At 33.7% G+C, this 26,017-nt stretch overlaps 1 protein-coding gene across 1 annotated transcript; it reads right to left on the bottom strand.

The window, feature by feature from the left end:
• Positions 1-1,028: 1,028 nt before the first annotated feature.
• On the bottom strand, positions 1,029-23,081 carry LOC124374230 (SUMO-conjugating enzyme UBC9-B). The gene is made up of 5 exons (XM_046832484.1): positions 23,001-23,081; positions 12,931-13,023; positions 10,560-10,680; positions 9,161-9,305; positions 1,029-1,438 (listed from the first exon to the last, which is right to left on the bottom strand). The coding sequence occupies exons 1-5, from the start codon at positions 23,064-23,066 to the stop codon at positions 1,372-1,374; spliced, it is 492 nt and encodes a 163-aa protein (XP_046688440.1). The 5' UTR covers positions 23,067-23,081; the 3' UTR covers positions 1,029-1,371.
• Between the last annotated feature and the right edge of the window lie 2,936 nt (positions 23,082-26,017).

The raw sequence follows: 26,017 nt of genomic DNA, 5'->3' as shown, positions 1-26,017 counted from the left end.
ATAGTGGGAGAAGATTTGTAAGAAAATTAAAAAATAAGAAATATATACATATGATTCTGGTATATACGGCACAATCACATTCATTTCCTTCATTAAAAACCTTTTTAATTTTTAGATTTAGCAGATATAAGAGAATCTAATTGATTGTTATTTTAATGTAATGACAAATCTGAAATGTTCAAATGCAATAAATATAAAATTGAAAGCAAATGATTAATTGCATATAATATTTAAATGCATAGAAAACACGTATCAAATGTAAAAAACTCATAAAATGTAACAATAATTTCTTTGCCACTCGATTATTTTTTATTATTGTTTTCATATTTTTACATTGTATGAACTATATTCATGTTATCCATATATAGTTTTGACGTGATATTTTAAAAGTATGTTCCTGACAAAGCTGACTGACTGCCAGCAACTTTACACTAATTATTGCAATAAAAAATATAAAATTATGTGTCAGAGATATATTTACATATGAAATAGCAAGTTGCAATATAGAAACATTTTTATTTTTGATCTTAATACATTTATATGCACTTTTCTTATTGTTCCTTATGTAGATAGGAAAAAGTATAAACTTGCAAAATTAAAAAAGTATATGGAACACTTAGTTTTGACCTTTCTTATATATTACTAAAAAATATTGAAAATCTGCACTCACATAAAAGTTGTCTCTTATATTTGACAAAGAGCCTTTACAAAAAAATCAGATCAAGATAGATAATCTATTTATGTACAAAATAAGATTAAGAGCAATGCTATATGTCAACAATTAGTAACAGAATAATAAATGTTACAAAAGCTGATATAGTCCGCCCTTGGCACTTTTCGGAAATACCCACAGGCTGATCTCATCGGCACTTGACACTCAAAATTATTACTTTTTATCCTTGGTACCACTGTCCTGGATGCAGAGCCGAAGATTATCCTCTTTAAACTATAAAAAAATCATGATAATCCAAATTTAAGCATCTAAAATGTCTAGGACCAAAGCTGCATAAGGAATTAAAAATATCCAATTTACTACAAAAGGAATACATTTTATTGAAGAAGTATCGATAGAAAACTTAAGCTAAAACTTCGAACAAATCACCTTAAGTCTGTTGCCAAGTTAAAACTTACATACATACATTAATTACTCAATATAAATTCAAAAATAGGCTAGAGGTATACTTCGTGACTTCACGTGGTTTAACCTTCGGATAAAAATCAACAAATAAATTATTTTCTTTTTTAAAATTTTAAACAAAGTTTCTTTTAGAGACATTAATAATTTATTAATATATTTCACATAGCCCTGACAACACAACACAAATGAGTTCATTCACTCAGTTCGTAATGTTCAGTGCCGAGTGATGGTCACTATTCTTGAGGTGCCATCGCGCGCGCTTGTGCTCTGACTCTCTTCTCGTACTCCAGACGGTTTTGGCTGAAACAAAACATCACTTCATGACTGACTTGATAAAACTGACAATTCATTCTTTGGGGAAACAGAAGTCATCTGAAGAGTGTAAAATCATATAATGCGCCACTTTGTTCCCACCACCAATAGCGCTATATTGGCCAGTAAATGACATTTCTGTTCTATAAATTTACTTTCAGGAGGCATCCACTAATACTTCAAAGTGAGTAATTGATGATGGAAGGTTTGAAAGGATAATAGATTTTCGGAAAATTTACCATCAATTATTGTAACATTATAAAGATTGGCAAATGACTGAAATCTTATTATCCCATCCACTAATAATTTTAACTAAGGACATGTTTTCACCGTGATTGGAAATCAAAAAGGTCACACCAAAGGTGACCTATAATTCAAAAAACTACAAACAGTTTAAAAATCATAATATACATATAATAGATTTGTTTACGTAACTAACAGCTGGTGAAAAGCTTAAAAATATGAAATAAATTACTGAGTAACTGTGTGAACATAGTAAAATAATAAGTACATTACGAGAAAACACTTAAATCTGACGCATTCCAATATTAGAGTATGTAATGACTCTGCTTGCTTCACCGATCACATTACGCCAGTGCGCTCATTGCGTACAACATGCTGGTACGGTCAAGGAACTCAAAAGGGTTAATCCTATTGTCCATCTAGCTCCTTGAGTAGTGATCCTGCACATTCTAGCAGGCAGCGCACCTTGTGCTACCAGTGGAATGTTCTTATGGATCTGCTACACCACTAAAAATATTTCTCTATTACTTGGAGAGTTATCATCATTCGCTGTGACGCATCTGTGATCTATCAGAGAGTGGTAGAAATACTTTCACACGCTTTTCTCAGTTTCTCTTCAGTTATAACTTCTCGCCAATTCACTGTAACTTGTCATCTGTTTCTATTTCATTTCTGGCTGTTTGTCTAAGTGGCTGTTTTGATTAAGTTGAGGCTAAAAGCGTACATGATCACTTTGAATATGCAATAGGTCTAAATTGTTTTCGATTAAAACTCGCTGTAAGTTACTGTTCAAGAATAATTATCCCCTCCCTCCTCCAAGTATGACTTCAAATCTGACTGTAATTTCAAAGAGTGCACAATAAGCTTTTTTCGTAGCTTCCAGAATACTGATGATTTAATCCAATGGCTACCATTACCTGTCATTCAGTTAGTGTCTGTGCTGCCCGTCACGCTAAGTTTGTTATTTTGGAGTCAAAAATTAACAATTATTTTGGCACTTGTCTATACTATGTGGATGATCTTTTACAAAATATAACATGTTCAATTTTGAAACTGGTCGACTCTCTCGAAATCGATTTTGTTTACAGTTTCATACGTTGATTGTTTTTTTATTACTTGACATCTGAAATGACGTCACGGTAAAATGATGTTCTTTTCTGAAGTTTTAGTACATACTCAATGAAAGTAAAATAAAGTGATTGATGGATAACTTTGATGACAAAATTTTGAGTAAAAGTTTTCATAAAGAAATTTAAGAAAATGATGTGACAAAGCCTAACATTCAAACTTGGAGAGTGGCCAAGGCAAGCTTATGATCCACATAATTTTATTTTTAGTGGTAGATCTGCAACTGTTGCTAGGCAAATAAATACTTAAAATATAAGATGATAACATACAATTTTAACATGTTATATGGTTGTTATGATCCACATAATTTTATTTTTAGTGGTAGATCTGCAACTGTTGCTAGGCAAGTAAATACTTAAAATATAAGATGATAAAACACAATTTTAACATGTTATATGGTTGTTATGATCCACATAATTTTATTTTTAGTGGTAGATCTGCAACTGTTGCTAGGCAAGTAAATACTTAAAATATAAGATGATAAAACACAATTTTAACATGTTATATGGTTGGTTCATTATTTTTAATTGACTTTTAACATCCACACAATGATTTCCATTGCAAAATGAAAAATTAATTTGGTACCTGACAATAAAAATATTTGAATTTTATTAATTAGTAGTCAATGGGTTAAATTCTTCTTGCCTTTTTCTTCATAGATTCTGTATCATTTGGTTTGTGAAAATGAGAAGAGTCTTGACTATCAATTATTTTTGTTTAAAAAAAAAAAAAAAAAAAAATTAATATTAACACATACCTTCCTCAAACAGTTTATAACAGGACAGCTCATCTGCTTTCAAACAAATTATTAATTAATTACACGTACCAAGGTTGTCCTGCTGACCGCAATGTCAAAAATTTGTGTATAATAGGTCTATCAAGTGTTATATATCTTGTTATTTATTTATTTATTCGTTGTGTTTTGAACTGAGTTCGTATATTTTTAAATATGATAACTCCGGTTGGATCATTCTCGCATTTTAATACATATTGACGCAAGAAGATGACTTGTTAGAAGTTGAAACTATAATAGGGTATTGAACTGTTTGACAAAGGTATGTGATAATAATAGTCTATACGCAGTACAGAGCTATATATTAAGTTATATTAAGTTCCAGCAGTCCTTCTACTAATTTATAATTATGACAGCTATTTATAAGAAATTTATTGATTTCATCTTTAATTAAATTAAATTTTTCTTATCTTTCTTTTTTAATACTACCAAAATTATTTCCAGTCTACTATACCGATCATTCCTTTCTCCCCCCCCCTCCCAAACAGACATGCTTAACACGTTAGATGCCAAGCCTAAATATTCTGTTTTAGCGTTAGAGTGCCAAAATTATCCGTGGCTAAAACTAGGAACTATTCATGTTTTTTCTGTTAGTTGGTCACTTACCATTGTGATTTGATAATTTTTTTAAATCACAATGTATATATAACGTTTTTACATCGTCGGTCATTCCTGGCCGACACGATCATTTACAGTTACATAGTACACTATAAAATAATATGCCGTCGGTCGTACATGACCGACACAATATTAGGTGTGGGATATTACGTTTTTGTGGTTGGTAGTGCAGAATAGCTCACTGGATTGTACTGCAGCTGTAGTCAGCTGTGTATTACATCACTCTCGGACGACACCTCACTGTACTTTCGCGCCTTTTCCTCATCAACCTGCTATTGTTTTGAAGCTTTAGCCTAGAAAGTGGAAGTGCGTTCGTAAAATGGGCGATCCTTTGCGACAATCGGAAATTGACAGAATAATTGACCTTCCCTCATCTCAAGGTGATTTATTTGCGGGATTAAGTGAAGATGAAAGTGTTGAGGACATGGACTATAGTGTGGTTGACGACACGGATTCAGACCCTGACTTTCAACCAAGTGATGGCTCGGACGAAGCTGCTGAAAATGAGTTTATGGTTGCAAACGAAGACACAGACGCCGATGTTGATAATACCATAACGACAGTTAACAGTACTCCTGACGAAGGTGACAATTGGCATAGTTTTGAAGGTAAACAGCAGATCTTTGAGTTTAACTCTAGGCCTACATTCAAATTTATTACCACTAATGATTCAAAACCGATCGACTTCTTTGAACAGTGTCTTAATGCCGATGTCATTGATCTGATGGTCACAGAAACAAATCGGAATGCTCACGATGTAATTTCTAAATTACGATTGAGCCGTAAGAGTAGGCTTAAAGATTGGCGAGACACACCAATCCAGAAGAAATGAAAAAGTTTATAGGCCTACTTTTGTACATGGGCCTAGTAACACTTCCCCGAATAAGTGATTATTGGTCCACAAATGCTTTATACAGCTTCTCAGGTGCCTCAAAAGTAATGAGACGAAATAGATTTCCAATTAATTTTTTTACGCTTTTGGCACTTCAATGATAACAACAATCTGCAAAGAGATGGGCGTATCGGCAAAATAAAACCCTTGCTTTCTATTATAAATGGTATGTTTTTTTAACCTAAAAGAAGCCGAACAAGACCTTGTCATCGATGAGACAATGATACCATTCCGTGGTAGGTTACTTTTCCGCCAGTACATACCTGGCAAAGCTCATAAGTACGGTATTAAAATATTTAAACTTTGTGACAAAACTGGCTATACTTATGGTATAAAAGTTTATATGGGGAAAGGTACCGTTGCTGCAACAGACAACTCAGTAGCTACCTCTGTAGTAATGGAGCTCATGGCAAACCATTTGAACAGTGGCCACAACCTATATGTTGACAATTATTATACCTCTGTTCAACTAGCAAACTCTTTGTTATCGAGACAAACTCATCTTTGTGGAACCTTAAGACGAAACCGAAAGGGCATTCCAAAAGACTTGACAAAAGAAAAAAATCCAGAAAGGAGAAATGATTTGTTTAGAAAATGATGAAGGGGTCCTTATAACTAAGTGGCAGGATAAACGAGAAGTTTTTAATGTTGTCAACTGTGCACAAACCGGAATATGTAGAAATTCCATCCAAAAACCCAGACAAGCCGTCTGTACTAAAGCCACTTGTTGTCACAGCCTACAATAAGGCTAAAGTAGGCATAGATCTTTCTGATCAGATGTCTTCATAACAGCACCGCTGTGAGAAAGACTATGAGATGGTAACCACAAAGTAGGTGAAGAACTCGTTCTTGGTACTTCTGTGGTTAACAGCTGGTTGGCATACAATACATTTTTGAAAACAAAAAAACCTCCCAATGCTAAAAAGAAGCACTTAATTTCGATTACAAAATTCAAAGAACAGCTAGCTTGCTCCTTAATGTGTTTGCAGGAAACGCCACGCATTCTCCTGAAGTATCAAGGACTTGGGCCATCACTATCTAACATCATCTGCTATGGTTGGAGAAGGTGCAAAAAAACACAGAGTTAGGAAAGTTTGCAAAATGTGTTATCAAAAACTGTCCGAACAGAGAGGCCGCAGTGTAGCAAGAAATATGACAAAAGTCACTACATTTTGTAGCGTGTGTCCTGACAAACCATTTTTATGTGAAACATGTTTCAAGGACATTCACAAATGAAAAATTTTACTATGTAATACAGAAATGACATTAAAATTAGATCATTCATTTGTGGTAAGTTTAACAAAAACCTTATGTCACAAAGTGTTAATTATATTTGTAATTTAGGTATAAGGAAGCCAACTTTACAAGAAGCTATAAAGAAAGCTTGTAGTAATGTTCTGAATTATGTATGAATATTTTATTCCTGACAGTATAATTCTAAATAATACTGTACATTATGATATTCATGTAAGTAACCTTCTCGGTTACAGATTAATAATTAATTAACACTTTTTGTGTGGTAATAATAAAACGTATATTTTATTACAGCATAATACGTATATTATTTTACAAACAACATCTTTAAAATCTTAAAAAACAAGAAAAGCACCATACAAATTGCTGATTTCCTTTAAATTTTATAATGCAACAACAGGGTAATAGTATTTGCTATAATCACTACTATTTTTACAATAAAATAACAAAAATTATGTTACACCAAAATTACAAAAACATCTGTCGGTCATCTTTGGCCGACGAGATGCTAAAGAAATACTCTATCTTTCGAGCCATATAACAGCACTTTATTGTAGCGTATCTGAACTGAAACAGTGTTCTGTAAATAGCCAATGTCATTCTAGGTCACGTAGTTTTGATAATTTCCGCTAGAGTGTAGTGCATTATACAGGACGGGCATAATGGTTGTCTGTTGCGTAGCAACGCTGTCGGTCAGGTATGGCCGACAGTTATCTGTACAAACATCATAGGCGTCGGTCAACTCTGACCGACTTGGCATTTAAAGTGTTAAGTACTTTATGCCAGTTTCTTTGCACTTCTGTTACCCATACGAGGTCTGTTCAAAAAGTATCGCAACAATCTCAATTTTGTCCCCTTCAAAGAAATCCCCATTAGATATTATATACTTCTGCCAACGTTTCTTCCAATCCTCAAAGCACTTAAAAAAGACTTTGTGATCTTGTTCAGCCCCTCCTTCAATGCCGTCTTTATCTCATCAATCGTAGCGTAGCGACGTACTTTTATGGGTCTCCTCAGTTTCGAGAAAAAAATAAAAAGTCACAGGGGGTTGGATCTGGGGATTACGGTTGCTTGCGGCATCACTAGTGTGTTTGTTTTGATAAAAAAAAAAATTTTTGTTCTTCCACAAATCGGAGCGTTTCTGGAGGATTGCTTCGTGGAAGTTGTGCATAACTAGTAGATAACATTCCTTATAGACAGTTCTACCCTGTGGTAAGAACTCATGATGCACCACACCCCTGCGATTCAAAAAACAGCAAGCAAAATTTTCACTTTCGACAAAACTTGGCACGCTTATTTTGGTCGTGGCTCGTGCAGCAGCTTTCATTGGGATGATTGAACTTCGGTTTCTAAGTCATAACTATAAACCATGATTTGTCAAAAGTGTTGACCCTCTGGAGCAAATTTGGGTCATCACAGACAGAGTATAACCCAATATGTCATTTGGCAATGGTAATGCACTGCTGTTTGGTAGAAATTGAGCAATTTTGGTATGAATTGATTTGGAAAATGTGACCCGTCTCATGCCAAAATCATTGATAAAAATCAAATGACATGTGCCAATCAATATGCTCAGGTCCATGGCAACTTCTCTCACGGTGATTTAACGATTGGCCTATACTGTTTTCTTCCCTTCATCAATGTTTTCGTCTGTTCTTGACATGCTCGTGCGTCTGGAGTGCTTTTTGTCGTCCACATCTTCTTGGCCCTCTGAGAACGTTTTTGTACCACCGATAAACGTTGCTTCAGTCCAAGGTAGCTTTTCCATAAGCCACAGTCAACATTCGCATGCATCCACGCACTTAACTTAGATTTTAAGACAAAATTTGATAAAGATTCTTTGACCCATTTTTCAAGTAGACACAAATCGAAGATGAGCCACGACAAGCAAATCAGCAGTCAACAATTAATTGAACATTCAAAACGGGCGAGCTTGTTGGCATACATTCAGAGACGTGTATACCAACATAACACAACAAAAAATAAATAACAAAAACCTGTGAAACATTTAACCTGTGGGAATTAAAAAGTCACAATATTTTTTTATCAGACCTTGTATAGTTTAATTTACAGCTCCTTTCCTTCTTAATGGTATATTTCTTAATATTATTCTCTTCTATAGCAGCTAAGTTGCTTCTATGTCTCATTTTTAATCTTGTCAAAGACTACTTTTTAAAGATAACGCTCATTAAAATTTGCCAGTCAGCCATCTCAAGCTTGTCATGTATTTTGCTCAAAATCAGTTAGACATAACAGATAAGATCAGTTACACAGCGTGTCTCACTAGCTTAGCTTCTTACCTGAACTGGCCTTTTTAGGAAACATGAGTTTGCAACTGTCACAAGCTGAGATTGTGTTTTTTATAGATTTATCACACCACTTCAAACAATTACTGCAAGTTTGCAGTTTACCGCATGTTGAAAACGTGAGCATAGTATTTTAACACTGATTTATATTATTATAATATTCAAAAAGAAAAATGCATTTACTTCATCCATCTGCTGGGATTTAACTTCGGCCTTCATTGACAGGAGAGATTAGATAAGCAGTTATACACAACCCAATACAGGTACATAACAGTATAAAGATCAGGACTGTAGCCAGCCCCATTATCACTACCACATCTACTGATAAACTATCTTATCTCCAAATTATCTTGTTCCATGTTATATTTATAAATATTTAATCACAAATAGATAAATTGTTATATCCCAAGTTCATATACAGTTGTATTCTATCCTATCTTGTTCTAAGCCTAATATGTTGTCATTAATGAACTGACCAGTATATAGTATAAGCTTCGGCCTGGGCAGGGTCCTTAATGTTGGGCTCATTGAGCAAATCTTGGATACCAAGAAGGATCTGTTTGATGGTTATCGCAGGACGCCAATCCTTTTCTTCGTCCAGCAACGATAAACAAACAGTTCCTGGAAATGAGTCACACACAAGAATTTATAAAACAATACTCTAATGTGGAATTAATCTCAAACACTAACTTATAAGCACATGTATGGTTTACCCCTAAAACAGTTAGTTGTTTACAAAAGTGATGAGCTAAATTCTACAAGGACCTGGTTTTAAATTTATTCACCTCTCACCTTAAATACAGTTATATCCGATATTACAGATTGTCTCTTAGAGATTTTTAGTTCCCAAAAGGCCTTCGAAATGCCCAGTGCACGCTCCGTGCTAACCATGGTTTGCCAAGGAAGTATTTATAAACGACCACTCTGCCGCAGGTGGAGGGGAGCACCCTTTGTCAACTCCGACCACCTGCTCGTCAGTTTCTGCATTTCCTACACAGCCGCAACCAAACATATCCGTAACGTGTATTACTGCTTTCTCGGTTGCCACTAGTGCATATCTACTACGCAAGTTATTATTTCTTCATCGTGTGGTAGTGTTGTGATTAGTTTGAAATATTTATCTCTTGTTATAGTTTGACAAAGTGTTTTAAATTTACTTTAAATTTTATTTAAAAAGTTTTGTAAATAATTAATTTTTTATTTTCACCAATAAATACGCTAATTTGAAGTAAAATGCTTTATACCTTTTTTGCTTTAACCATTTATAATTTAGCTATAATAAAAATTAGCTTTGAACTTAAAGAAAACAAATCTTTTTACTTGTCTTGGCGTTACCAGTAAAATTACATTCATATCTACTTAGTACTCCCCTGATGCTGTAATACATAACATTAGAAAGATTTTTAACGTATCTAAAGAAAACCAATTCTGATTTGATTGCTTTAGGAAGAGCATGTAAAACTTAGTTTCAAGATATTCATGAAACACTAATGACTGATGTAAGAATAAAGAAACAATCTCGGCCACTGGACTGTGCAAGGATCTTATCAAACTGAATAAGGAGGAGAGTCGTTACAGTACAAGGTCGATGGTATTGATACGGTCACATACAGGATCTGAACGTGCGCTAACCCAGATCCAAAGTCTAATGCCTTAAACCGTTTGGCCATCGGAACTTCCAACCTACAACATTCTACTCATTGTTCCTATTACTCTTTCCTATTCATGTTACTGCCGACAATGGATCAAAACAAACACTCAACTGGCAACAGATAATTCAACCATGGGACTACCATTCAAAAACAGACGGAAAATTCACTTATTTTTTTTACTACAATTTCAAAGGATAGGACTTACTCGCTACCACCTCCTTACCTGAAGGATACACGTTAGGATGAAAGAGAGGTGGTTCAAATTTACATTTTGGTGGACTTGAGGGGTAATCATCCTTAAAGATCATCCTCAATTTATATGATCCACCATTCCCAGGTGGTGTCTGTAAAAATCAAACAAAATTAACCTCCAGCCTCTGGGCAATAAACACAATTTAATGGAAAATATACAATTTCCTGAAACTAGGATACAATTTTAGTTGGAAAATCATGAATCTCCAGGGGTACAACATTTTGTCCAAATATAATAATGCCAGACAACTGCTTTGCTTCAGTTTGCATTTTTTGAAAAAAAAAAAAAAAGAACTTAATTCATAATTTTTATTAGACAACGACAACATGATTACTGTGTATTTTGATTCATTCCCATTAACCCTTTCAGTGCCAACGTCCGACTACACGGACGTACATAAAATGTGCAAGAAGAGCCAGCGTCCGACTACAAGGACGCGTGTAAATTGTGCAAGAAGAGCCAGCGTCCGACTACACGGACGTGTTTTAAAATATTCGTAAAAAATATTAAAAATATCTAAACAATCCAAATTTTGTTATAATTGAATTTATAAAGATATAAACTAATAAAAAACATTCAGTTTGAATGTATTTCCATTACTTTAGTGTTATAAATGAAACAAAATACAAGTGGCTGTGGACGTCGCTAGTCTGAGTCAGCTGTCGTCCGTCGTTTACTAACCAACTACGCAGTTTCGCCGATTGCGCCGAGCTAACTTGTTGTTGTTTCGTTTATTGTTGTAAAATGTTTACAAAATGAAGCGTAGTGCATCACCTCTTAGTGAAGACACTGTCCGGAGAGTGTTAGAAGACGATAGTAATGTTGTTGTGAGTGATATTGAAACGGAGAGTGTTTAGCAAGATGGGTACTTTGGAATTATAACCGACCACACCCAAACATAAATTGTTATTTGACATTTTGCTTCTACTGATTACCAGATTAGCTTAGAACAATATTTCGTCAATATAAAACAGGGAATTGTCTTATCGCAAACCCCTCCCCATCCTCAGACAGGGTCAAAGTCGAGCGGTCTAGTAGATAACGTGATTGCAGTCTCGCCGCCCGTTCAGCTGGTGCGTCGCTTTGTTGTACTTCCGTGTTTTACCCCTACATTTCTCCAAACACAAAAATTCAACAAAAACAAACATTACCAAACAAAAACTAAACTCTTTATTGAAAAAAATACACACAAAACTTGTTTTTATTCTTGATCACACTCCACCACCCAAAAATGCGAGTGCGTCCGGCCGAAGGTGCTGCCGAAGCCCACGCTGATGTCAACTAAAGAAAAACATCCTTCGAGATAGTACCTATCAGTAAAATATCAAATTCTAGAGGGGCTGATCAGAAATATAAATTAAATTGTAATGGAAAGGCAATTATGTACCGTGCAAAAAACGTAAATAATCATGTGATGCCGCTCGGCCTACCGTAATCGGGATTCTCGAGAAAGATAAGCGGCCTGCCGTAATCGGGATTCTCGAGAAAGAAAAGATAACAGCGACAACAATACCGATCACAATACCTGGAAATGCTTGTTGATTGATGGAATGTTAGTTCTGTTACTCAATTACATTGTTTTATAACGTTCTAAGTTCATTGAAAAATGTTTAAGCGTTGGGGGCATATAACGGAATCTGACCCCATTAACAATTAATTGATAATCGTTGTAAGATTGTAATTTTGTAATTAAAGAGTTGTTTTTTCGTTCTATAATGTTTATTTCTATAAATTTATATTTTTGTGTTCTTCATACTGGTGTGGTCGGTATAATTCCAAAGCACCGCAAGATGTGCGAAAAATCCAAATACGCGTTATTTTTGAAAAACAATGATAAAACCTTTATTTTTGAAGATATATGTAAATTTTTTTTGTATGTGTTCAAAAGTATGTGGAGGTTCAAATACATACTCAATTTATGGAACAATGATTTTTTTACTGGCCTTATATTTACACCAAACTGAAAAATTCATCATAACATTTTATGTAAGTAAAAGTTTTTCTGGTTTTATATTTTTAATGCTTGTTGCAGTAAATTTATTTTTCAGTATTAATTTAAAGCACATTGTTTAGATCAAAACAAAACAAAAAGTAACAATTTTCATCAATAAATAACAAAACTGTGACAGTTTTTGCAAACTGCTGAAAAATTGGCAATTATAGCCTGGCTCTTCTTGCATAAGCATATGGCTCTATGCTTGGCATTTCTTCCACGCGCACTAGGGAGAATGTCTGGCACTGAAAGGGTTAAACAATTTGTTTTATTTGATTCTCACAGCTCTTGGGCCCTATGAAAAAGTCTGTCTATTTTAATGTGGTATGCTAACTTTAGGAAAAAAACATACTCACCCCCTTTTTGCCAGGAATTGGCACATTCCCAGTTCATCAAATTAAGTGAACCATCTGCATTTTTTGCTGGCCGTGCCACAAATCCCTGTAAAAAACATTTGTTTTTAAAACTAAATATGTATTTATCATTAGAATAACTGAGAGAAAGAATTCACAACCCAATGCAATAAGTGGGTAATGGATATAATCTACTATGAGTCATTCTACAGATAAGGCTAAATCACTTATTTTGCTGATAAAAAAATTTGTACTTTAAATGTTAGTTATTGTACAATTTTCCCTACAAAGCAAATTTCATAAAAACATTTGAGTTTGAAAATCTGTCCATAAAGCCAAAAAAATGTGTGAGTGTGTGAAATGTGTCTGTTTATATATCACTTCCGTCATTAGTTACCAATGCATCAAAGTTTCACTGAAAGGTCTATTACTTGGTGTTGGAAAATAACTATATTACTTGGAATTGATTTTTAAACTAAAAAATATTCAACTATAACCACAACAAAGAACTGCATCACTTCTGTAGACAATTGAAAAAAATGTAATACATCCTAAGAGCACTGCTCTACTTTTTCAATAAATTTTCATTAATTGTGAGCTGACATCTTTGACAAATCAATTGTTTGAATTGTCCAGTGTCATCAGTAAAAAAGTTAAGAAAGTTGTATTTTGATCTGGAAGTTACATTGTCACAATCTACTGTAATAACTTATGTTGCCACAAGTTTAAAAGTAAGGATTCATTCAATTTATTATGTTATGAAATCTAATGATTAACTGATTGTTTTAATACACACTTTTAACAAAACTTTGAATCTGTCACCTTTAGTAGATTTATAGTAGGAGATACATCATTTTTGATGACAGATGTTGTTTACGGAAGTGACGTCTGTCCGCAGAAGTGATTATTTTACAACTAAGTAATCGTTTTTAGTTTGTTATAACTTAGGCTACCCATATACCGGTTGTTTATAAACGAATATCGGGGTTTTAACACTTTGTAGTTTTTTTATAAATAACTTTAAATTATAATTCATACATAAAATCAAAGAGAAACTCAAAAATTTGATCGTTGTCACCTGTGCAGATGCGGACACATTGTTTTCTCTGACATCCATTAGGAAAGCACTAGCAGTAAAAATGGCAACTCGTGGACAGAAGGTTTTTAGAGTTCTGCAGTTTGCAAAGACCGAATCTGTAGTAACTTTGCAATGTACATTCCTCATAAAGTTTGGTTGCAATCCTCCAAATGATAATAACATACATAGATGGTATCATCAGATTAAGGATACTGGCTACCTTTGCAAAGAGAAGGGTATGGGATGACCAATGGTTGGTGAAGAGAGTGTTGAGAGAGACTTTTACACGTAGCCCAAAGAAATCAGGTGGGAAGGTTAGTTGTGAATTAGCAATTACAGTGACGACTGTTTGGAAAGTTTTACGTAAACACTTATTAAATATGTCCTTATTGTTTTCAGTTGTTACAGACTCTAAAGCTAGCAGACCATGATTTACTTGCCAATTTAGTAAATAAAAAGTTGTAAAACAATGAAGACTTTCTGAATCATGTTGTTTTTAGTGATGAATCAACATTTCACCTCAGGGGACATGTGAACACACAATGTGCATATCTGAGGCTAGGAAACGCTCACACGAGATGGTACAATTTCCGTGAGAATCCCCAAAATTGAATGTTTTTTTGTGCCATATGTAGGTAGAGTTTATGGATCTTTCTTTTTTGGAGAAGGAAACTGCAACTGATTTTTCTTAAATTGATGTTCTAGACCTATGGTTATTTCCTCAATTGGAAGAAAATGAACCATAGAACTTCATTTGGCACAAAGTTGTGCACCGCCTCACTGGCATAACTCAGTTCGCAATTGGTTGAACATCACCACACCCGATCGCTGGATTGGCTGCAAGAGGCCTACTGAATGACAGAACTTGTTTCGCATGGCCTCCACGTTCATCCAACCGACGCCATGTGATTTATACCTTTAGGGATTCAAAAGGATTGTGTGTATGTGCCTCCGCTACCTGCAGACCTACTAAGGAATAGGACTGAAACAGCTGTTGTAACAATCACCCCAAACAGGGTTTTAGCTGTGATCGCATTTTTCGAAACAAGCAGAGAAAATACGACAGTGTTGTGAAAAAACTCTTGCAAAATTGCGACGAAAGTGAGAAGAACAACTAACAGCAAAAAGTACATCAATCAAAATATTCTTCATTCATACTGTACTACACGAATACAATTGAATGGTGTCAAAAACTTAACAAATTAAGACCATGCATTTATCATCTTTTACTAAATTCAAATAGAGTAAGGTACATTATCCTCATAGTCCACTGAATGAATAAAGGGCTTTATTTATTATTTATTAAATACATTTTTAGTATATATATATTATATGGAAAATTCGTTTAACTTTCAAATGAATTAAAGAGGAGCTTGTAATAATCAAAAATAAATTGTAAGATAATTCTTTTCTGAAATCTTATATTATGGTAAAAATAATCTCTAGCAATAAAATATTTATAAAAATTTTATTTATTTAATATTAGGTTATTACACATGATTTTGGATTAGTTTTAAGTTCTCTTTATCATGAAAGCATTGAAATTTCAAAATATTTTGTTTCCATGAAAATGTTGCTTTTAAAAGTGATTTTTTAAATTAAAAAATTATATAAAATTTTATGTACGTTTTCTTCTAAAACCTTGCGTTTTCGTCCAAAACCCTCTAGCTCTTTTCGCATAGTTACACAGAAAATAACTCTGCACTTTTCAATATGGATTTTATTTTATTTCTGGCACTAAAAAAGGGTTTAAAATCTTACAATAATTCAACAATATTCTCGTTCAAAGTTTTTAAAGGACATACTGTTACTTTCTACTTTTCAGAATACAGTATTTTTGTATAATTGAATTAACTTTTTTCAAGAATTATGAAAGGTAACAGTGAAAAATTGTGGTCCAGCAATGCTAAATTCATACATAAACTGTAATGACTTCATTTCATACACCCATCTCACATTCATTTCAATACTTAATTTAATTTAGAAATTTATTAGTAATAATAATTAAATAATTAAGGAATAATTATTTATAAATTGTCTCAAATTTTTAATACAAACAATAATAAATACAAAATTAAATATACCAAAATTCACCTTATTACATATAAAACTCAAAGTTATAAAGTAAACTAAAGTCAGCGATACAGTGTGCAGGGATGATTGTTGAGTGAAGAGAGCAGAGGTTTAATTATTTTGTTAACATTTATTTTATATATCTAAAGTTTCATAACTATCTTAGTGGGTTAAAAAGATATAAACTTTTTAATAAAAAACACATACAGACAGGTAGACAGAAAACTAAAGATTTTAAGAAATTCCTTCATATGAACTTTTTGCATATTTTTATATGTAGAACAAAATAAAAAAAATATATAAACACTTACTGAACACCCTGTATGTTATTTACACTATAACTGACTACATATAAACAAAATTTCTGAATGGATTCTTATAAAAAAAAAATTATTTTGTTACTAAAATACACAAAATAATTTAAAATAATGCAAAGTATTAAGTTACTACTTTAAATATATGCTTAATACTTCTAAATTTTATATCTAAAAATTGTTTAGTTAATTAATTATTATTAATAAGTTTTTATAATTTTAAAAGTTTTATTCATAATTTGTATTTTGACAATATAACTAGTTTATGTATGAATTTAGCATTGCTGAACCACAATTTTTCACTATTACCTTTCATAATTCTTGAAAAAAGTTAATTCAATTATACAAAAATACTGTATTTCTGAAAAGTAGAAAGTAACAACAATGTCCTTTAAAATTAGAAAGTAACAGTATGTCCTTTAAAATTTTTGAACGAGAATATTGTTGAATTATTGTAAGATTTTAAACCCTTTTTAGTGCCAGAGATAAAATAAAATCCATATTGAAAAGTGCAGAGTTATTTTTTGTGTGACTGCGAAAAGAGCCAGAGGGTTTTGGACGGAAACGCAAGGTTTTAGAAGAAAATGTACATAACATTTATTTTTTATCATAAAAAGCTCCTTTTTACTTCTTTTTAAAGGAAAATGAATTACGCATTAGAAAATATTTAACATTTAAAATTTTATATAATTTTTTAATTTAAAAAATCACTTTATAAAGCAACATTTTCACGGAAACAAAATAAAAATCAAGTTTGAGGTAAAATAACTATAAAAAAAAAATATTTTGAAATTTCAATGCTTTTCATGATAAAGAGAACTTAAAAACAATCCAAAATCATGTGTAATAATCTAATATTAAATAAATACAATTTTTATAAATATTTTAATGCTAGAGATTATTTTTAACATAATGTAAGATTTCAGAAAAAAATTAACTTACAATTTATTTTTGATTATTAAAAGCTCCTCTTTAATTCATTTGAAAGTTAAACGAATTTTCTATATATATATATATATATACGAGGGCTGTTTTTTTTTTCAAGTTCCGATAGGCCATAAATAATAAACACATTGAGATAAAAAGATGATTTTATTACCAAAAGATTCGTAATTTCTTACTTATTTTTCTACGTAGTCACCAAAAATGTTGAGGCACTTGTCGTAGCGAGAGACAAGCTTTCCTATACCCTCCTCGAAGAAGTCTGCCGCCAGTGAGCTCAGGTAGACCCTTACAGTTGCTTGAAGCTCTTCGTTGTCAGCGAAGCGTCGTCCACCTAACCACGCCTTCATTTCTCGAAAGAGGTGATAGTCACTGGGCGCCAAGTCAGGACTATACGGCGGATGGTCGAAAACTTCCCATTTGAACTTTTGCAGAAGTTGTTTTGTGACATTGGCACTATGCGGTCGTGCATTATCAGTGGATCAGGACCACGCCGCGATGACAGCATTCCTCTCCGTTTGTTTTGTATTGCTCTCCGGAGGCGATGTAGAGTCTCACAGTATGATTCCTTTGTTATCGTTTGTTCCCTGTTGCATGAACTCAACCAGAAGCACACCTTTTTTGGTCCCAAAACACTGTAGCCATTGTTTTCCTTTTGGTCAAAGTCTGCTTGAATTTTTTGGGCTTGCTAGGGGAGTGAGTGTGCATCCATTGCTTTGATTCTCCTTGGTTCCTTGGTTTCTGGATTTTCATACAGGACCCAAGTTTCATCCCCAGTAACAATAGACTTTAAAAAACTGTCTTTCTCGTTGTCATATCGCGTCAGAAAAGTTAGGGCTGACGCCATTCGCTTCGTTTTGTGATCCTCACTCAACATTTTGGGTACCCAACGGGCACACAATTTTCGGTACCCTAGCTCGGTGGTCACAATCTTGTACAAGGAAGACCTTGAAATGGCTGGAAATTCGGTAGAAAGTTCATCAATTGTAAACCTCCGTTTCTCCCGGATCGCTTGGTCAACTCGTTCAACCAAACTTGCAGTAGCGACCGACTTGCGTCCTTGACCGCCTTCGTCATGGACGTCTGTTCGACCTTCAGCAAATAGCCTACACCATTTTCTTATCGCGCTATCACTCATACAGTGTTCACCATACACAACACTCATTCTGCGATGGATTTCAGCAGCACTACATCCTTCAGCTTGAAGGAAACGAATCACACTTCGCAACTCACAACTGGCGGGAGAATTGATCGTAGCGGCCATCTTTACTCGCCCGTAGCTCGGCTACGACTGATGGATTGGAGCCGGCAACGGCGTTGGTTGTAGTGGGGGAGCGGCGCAATTGCACAACACGCAGCCCCGCCTCCCGCCACTACGCTGGTTATTTGGAGAAACAAACGGAACTTGAAAAAAAAACAGCCCTCGTATATATATATATATATATATAATAATAAGATGTTTAGATAGTTAAAAAAAATTACAAATAAAATAAAAATCCAGTATAAGGTAAAATATAGTGATGCGCGATTGCGAGAGGTTAATACAATCGAAATGTTCCTTCTCGAAAGGTTCTGCTTAACGATTGTTTTGATTGCTTAGCGAGAGGTTTTTACAATCGAAAGGTTTCTCTCGATTGTTGCATTCGTTAAGCCAATTTGTTATCGTTTACTTTTCACGAGCCTGTCTCAACCTGTTTTTCATACTTCTGTTCCATATATTGGTTTGCACCACTCTCCTCTCCATTAATTCCAGTAGTTTAGTTTATAGTGTGAAGGTAAAGTCGTGTTTTATGTTTACTACCGCAAATAATTAATTACAATTTTAATGTTTTGCGTAATATTATTGATTAGTGTTAAAGATTCATTGTCTTAAAAGAGTATATTATCTTAAATTATAATAAATACCTTTTCTTGGTTATTATTTTTAAAATATTAAAATGTTTTTATTTTGTACCATATTATTTTTTAGAATGTTTTACTGTTCATACGTCATTATTGCAACGTGAATAAGCGTTTAATGTAGTATAATGTTAAATTTAGCTGCTAATATAGTAATTCGTTAAAACAACTCGGAAGTGAAGTCAGTAAAAAAAGTAACTAAATTAATATATATTTCAGTTAAATCCTTCTGTCGATCGGCAAACATTTCGTGAACAAACAACATATCACTTAAAATTTCGATTGCCTAGTAAAAGAAGTAGAATAGATCGTACACGTAAACGAAACAATCGCTAGAAACCTCTCGGTAGGAACCTCTCGTCAAGCGTTTATCGCAAAAACAAAGTTATGGATGATTGAATAAAACATTTCGTCAAACACTTCGATTGCCCGGTACGAGAAGAGATGTTGTGTCGCAATGAAACAATCGCTAGGAACATCTCGGCAAAAACCTCTCGGTAAGAACCTCTCGTTAAGGAAATCACAATCGAAATGTCTCGAGGGGTCCAAACAATCGAAACGTTTCGATTGTAACATCTTGTAATCGCGCATCACTAGTAAAATAACTAATACAACACAAATTTATTTTAAAAATTTTAATACTTTCATGAAAAAGGGCATTTGAAAAACCCTAAAATCATGTGTAATCAATAACCTAATATTGATAAACACAATTATAAAAATTATGCAAGTGCTAGAGGTTTGTTTTGCTAAAAAACATAAGGGTTTTTTGAAAAATATTGAGTTAAAGTTTATTTTGCACCATAAAAAGTTTTATTTTAATTCATTTTGAAACTTTAATACTAATTACTAAAACGAAACTCAAAACATAAACATAACCTTGTTCAGGCAATTTCCAAACAAACTCTACAACACTGTCTTATGGACACTCACTCGGAAGTGAGTGTCATCACTTTTTTTATTAATTTTAATATCTAATATAACTTAGAAACATTTTGAATTAAATAAAAAACGCACAATTAATTATAACCTAAAAAACGCTCCGCTACTCATCACGACACTGCGATCACGATCGCGATCCAACTGAGAAAGTGTGTTTTTTTAGTTGTTTACATCACCTAACAACATTTAAAAGAAAAGAACAGCTCTTTACAAACAATTTAATATTCTATTAGTTTAAAAATATTAAGTTTTAGATTTTTAGTGATTTTTTTCCCCGAACGCCTGGTAAAATCTGACGTTGGCACTTTTCGGCCAACTTTTGATGTCCGGTAAAAATCGGACGTTGGCATTCAAAGGGTTAATAATGAAATAATAGATGAAGGTACTTACAAAAAGTGGGTAACTGTAGATAGGTGTTCAATGAAAACAGTAAAAAAGAGAGTTATAATTGTGATTGTTATATTATTTGTTTTATATATATATAGTTATAGTGTAAATAACATATAAATCGAAAAGGACATAAAAAAAATCAAAATAAAAAAACATTGTCATGTGATATATCAAATTAACCCTTTGGATGCCAACGTACCGGTATTATTACGGCCGTCGGCTACTCAACTGAAAATCGCCAACGGCCGTATATATAGGTACGTCACGTTTTTCACCTGTAATTTTCTTATAGTTCATCTTATTGCCGCGAAATTTTGACTAATCGATAGTCGATTAGTTGCTTTGCAACCACAAAGTAGTTAATTCCTTTATGGACTGTTTGTTTGGTCGTATTTGAGCTTCGCAGCTGTTGAATTGTTTGGTCGAGATTGAGGTTACGTTCGTGTTTGCTATGCGTTGTTTACGTTTGTAATTCTCTCATTACTTTTGTTGTTAGGGCATTTTTACTATGCCCCTTTTATTAGATTTCATTGGTACTTTGGGATTATACAGACCACACCCAGACTTGAATCGTTATTTGACATTTAGCTTCAACTGATTAATAGATTAGCGTAGAACAATATTTCGTCGATATAAAACAGGAACTGTCTTATCGCAAACCCCTCCCCATCCTCAGACAGTTGAACATTTAGCTTCTACTGATTACTAGATTAGCGTAGAACAATATTTCGTCAGTATAAAACAGGAATTGTCTTATCGCAAACCCCTCCCCATCCTCAGACAGAGGTCAAAGTCGAGCGGCTGTAGTAGATAACGTGATTGCAGAGTCTCCGCCGCCCCGTTCGCTTTGTTGTACTTTCGTATTTTAACCCCTACATTTCTCCAAACCACAAAAATTCAACAAAAACAAACATTACCAAACAAAAAACTAAACTCTTTATTTGAAAAAAAAAACACACACAAAACTTGTCATTATTCTTGATCAAACTCCGCCACCCAAAATTGCGAGTGCCTCCGGCCGAAGGTGCTTCCGAAGCTCGCGCTGACGTCAACGAAAGAAAAACATCCCTCGAGATAGTATCTATCAGTAAATATAATTCTAGAGAGGCTGATCAGAAATATAAATTGAATTGTAATGGAAAGGCAATTATGTACCGTGCAAAAAATAATCATGTGATGCCGCGCGGCCTGCCGTAATCGAGATTCTCGAGAAAGATAAGATAACAGCGACCACAATACCGATCACAATACCTGGAAATGCTTGTTGATTGATGGAATGTTAGTTCTGTTACTCAAATACATCGTTTTTATAATGTTACTAAGTTCATTGAAAAAAGTTTAAGCGAATCTGACCTCATTAACAATTGATAATCTTTGTAAGTTTGTAATTTTGTAATTAAAAAGTTGTTTTTTCGTTCTACAATGTTTGTTTATAATATATCTATAAATTTATACTGTTGTGTTTTTCATAGTGGTGTGGTTGGTATAATCCCAAAGTACCGATTTGTATAGTGGACAAATATTGATTTGTGAATATAGTGTAACATTACATACAACGTCCATGCAAATTACAAAAAACTGTGCCCGTGTCACATTTAGTGAAAAAAATCATAACTGGACTTCTATATAAGGTAGACTTTTGAAATTTTGTAATAAGGTTAAGGGTTAGATATAGTTTACTAGGATATAACAGGAAATCAGCTTACATTTTCTTTTAAACCACTTATTTGTGCTAAAAAAAATGTTTTTTGGAAATTTTAATTTTTTTTTTCTTAATTTTTTAACTTTTTTATAAGTTTAAATATTACATTTATGCAACTAAAATTTACCAACAGAACAAGGGCATTTCATAAGCAAAATAATGGTAAAAAATCATCAATATCTGTTAAAAAAATAAAAAAGTTATGATACATTTAGTGAAAGCTTGCAAAACTGCTGTAAATGCCCTTGGTGTTTCTGGGTAGTACTTCTGGAAAATGGGCTGGCATCCAAAGGGTTAAAGGACATTTTAAATAGGAAAATAATGTCACACATGAGCTCTTTAGTTTTAATAGTTTTTTAATTACAGTGTTAATTGTAACTACAGAAAATACTGAGACATGACTAAAAACCGCCTTTTGTGGGTTTTTAAAGGCCTAATGGCAGAAAAATGTACAATTTATCATTTTAACTAGTCTTAGTAGGTAGTTGTACAATTTTTACACAACAAAAATCACCAAAATCTGAGAGGTCAAGGTCCAAAATTATTTTTTCATATGTTGATTTGAAATAATGACTCTTTAATACTTTTCAGATCAACAAACTAATTTAAGAGTGTTCTACTGTGGACTCACAACTGCTTATATAGGTCAACAGTATTGGAATTCAAGTTCTATATTCTCCGACAGGACCTATATAATGATAAGTACAAAGTAAGAATCTACTTACAAATGGGTGGTCTTTTCTCCATCCTTTTCTTTCCTCGGCCAAACGAGCTATGGCAATACCTGACATTCTGTTCGGAAGGTGACCACTCCTACAATCAAAACACATTAATCAAACTTGAGGTAATTTCAATATTTATTAGCTAATTAATATTCACTACAGATGATTTCATACAGTAATACCAACATTTTCATCTGAAGTATTAGTGTTATTTTCTCGTTTCAGTACTATATAAAGCAAAAATATACTAGCCAAAACAAATCTTAACTTCTATAATATTAAAATAAAGTATGAGTACACCACACCATGTATCGTGTTATCTACTTGCTAATAAAGTATAAAAGTAAAAATTTTTAGGCATACATTTAGACACTAAATTGAATTTTTCTGACCATATCGATATATTAAATAAGAAACTTTAATTCAACTAGGTATGCTTTGAGTATACTAATTAGAATAATCACCTTTGGGAGTTGGTATAGCTGTGTATTATGCCCACGTATTTTCGATGTTGAGCCAAGGAATTCCTTTAGGGGTAATTGCTCAGATGTGCAAAAACTCAGTCAAAAATAAATTATTACAACAATAGGATCATTGCAACTCAAGAACAACATGTAAACTGCTATTTAAAAATTTTTACATCCTTTGTATATTTTACTATGCCCATGTATATATATTTTTTGAAATGCTTAAATTATTGCATGAGAATCCTGATCAATTTGACAAATACAAATTTAATCATAGATACCACATAAGAAATTGTAATTTTTTACATAAACTAAAAAAAAAAAAAATGAAACTAGTCCTCTTTATTTAGGTTTGAAAGTATCTAACAATATTCCACAGTCATATAAAAAAAACTTCCCTTATCTACATTTACAAAAAAATTAAAAGAAACACTGTTCAAATCAATGTTTTTTTATATTATATAATGGTTTTTATATCAAGTAAAATATGTATGAAAAGTAATGTTTTAGAATAAGTTTAGTTATGAAGTTTTAATCATTGACTGTACCAGTCAAAAACCCCAAACCTAGATAAAGAGGACTAGTTTCAAAAATGTTTAGTCTATGTGCTGGATATTGAAACAAATTACAATTTCTTGTGTGATATATATGATTAAATTTGTATTTTTCAAATTGATCAGGATTCTTATGTACTAATTTAAGCATTTCAAAAATGTATATACACGGCAAAGTAAGGATGTTAAATTTTTTTAAATAATGGTTTACATGCTGTTCTTGAGTTGCAATGACCTATTGTTTCTAATAACTGACTTTTGACTAATAACGAAGTTTTTGCACATCCCGAGCAATTACCCCACAAAGTAATTTCATTACTGAACATCGAGTATACGAGGGTCTTCCAAAAAGTATCCGACCACCGACAAGTAGGCCGGGCCCGCGGCGTATCCAACCGGCTCGAACTGCGTTATTGGAGGGGTGGAGTGAGCCTACTCCTTCCCATATTAGGCATTGAATACGATTCGGTCACTCAGTGAGTCACAGCGCTCTGTTCCGTACAGTACTGCCATGTGTGTGTGTCGCATTTCAATATGACTGAACGTGTTGAGCAACACATTTGCATTAAATTTTGCCAAAAACTTGGCCATTCAGCAATCAGAGACAATTACTATGATACGGAAAGTTTATGGTGACGTGTCTTACTATGGGTGATACATAAATAAAAGAGTGGTTTAGGCGGTTTAAAAATAGCCGCATATCAGTGGAGGAGTGATGACGCCGATCTGGTAGGCCTTCAAACGGCCAGAAACGCTGAAAATGTTGAACGTTCTCCTTGCAACAATTAATGAAAACCGTCGATTGACTGTCCCGAGAGCTGGAAGAAGATTTAGGAATACAAAAATCGTCAGTTTGTAACATTTTACACGAAGATTTAAAAATGAACCGTGTCTCTGCAAAATTTGTTCCTTGGCTCCTAACAGAAAGACCAAAAGAACTGTCGACTTGAAATCCCACAGGACAATCTGGGTTTGATAAAAGGTGACCCAGGGCTATTTAAAAAAAGTTATTACTGGTGATGAGTCATGGGTTTATGGCTACGACCCTGAAACAAAGGCTCAATCTTTACAGTGGAAAACTCGCGAAGAGCAACGGCCGAAAAAAGCAAGACAAAGTCGAAGCAATGTCAAGAACAATGCAGACAGTTTTTTTTTTGACCAGGACGGCGTTGTTCATTACGAATATGCTCCAAGAGGCCAGACAGTGAATAAGGAGTATTATCTTGAGGTCCTAAGGCGGCTAACGAGATGCAGTGCGAAGGAAACGATCTGTACTGTGGACAAGCCGTGACCACACTGTGGATCCTGCACCACAACAACGCGCCAGCTCATTTCTCAAATCTTATTCGTGTTTTTTTGGTCAAACACAACATCAACCAAATACGACAGCCTCCCCACTTCATTCCATAATACGTACAAGGTGCAAAGAATAGCGTAACTACAATAAAACTAAATACTAATATTAATATAAATATATATATATATATATATATATATACATATATATTATATATATATATATATATACGAAGAGGGTAATTCGGCGGAAAGTAAGGTCCGATTCGCGTTAACCAGACTAACAGTAGCGAGCAGCGAAATGCGCATTGCGCCATGACTACCGGCATGCATTGCGCGCAGAACGACGCCATTTGCAGTGAAATCGTTGTAGTCTGCTGTTGTCTGTGCCTTTTTAAAATGTTTAAAAACTATTGGAACGTCCCGCCGACTGTGAAATACGGACTGTGATACGGTTTTTTACAGCAAGGAACGTTTCAGCAGCGGATCATCGACAGATAAATGAAGTGTACGGTCAACCAAATGCAATGAGTGACAGCAAAGTGCGGAAGTGGGTGAGAGGTTTTAAAGATGGACGGGAAAATGTCCATAACGAACCACGATCTGGGTCGGCCGTCAGTGATCACCAAAGATTTGGTGAAAGCCGTCGATGAAAAAATTCGTGAAGATCGGTGATTCTTCATTAGCAATAGAATTTCCAAAC

The sequence above is a fragment of the Homalodisca vitripennis genome, unplaced genomic scaffold (assembly GCF_021130785.1).
Source record: "Homalodisca vitripennis isolate AUS2020 unplaced genomic scaffold, UT_GWSS_2.1 ScUCBcl_7591;HRSCAF=15347, whole genome shotgun sequence".
Taxonomy (NCBI): Eukaryota; Metazoa; Arthropoda; class Insecta; order Hemiptera; family Cicadellidae; genus Homalodisca; species Homalodisca vitripennis.
The sequence above is the reverse complement of the archived record's forward strand: the minus strand, read 5'-3'. Positions and strand labels throughout refer to the sequence as shown.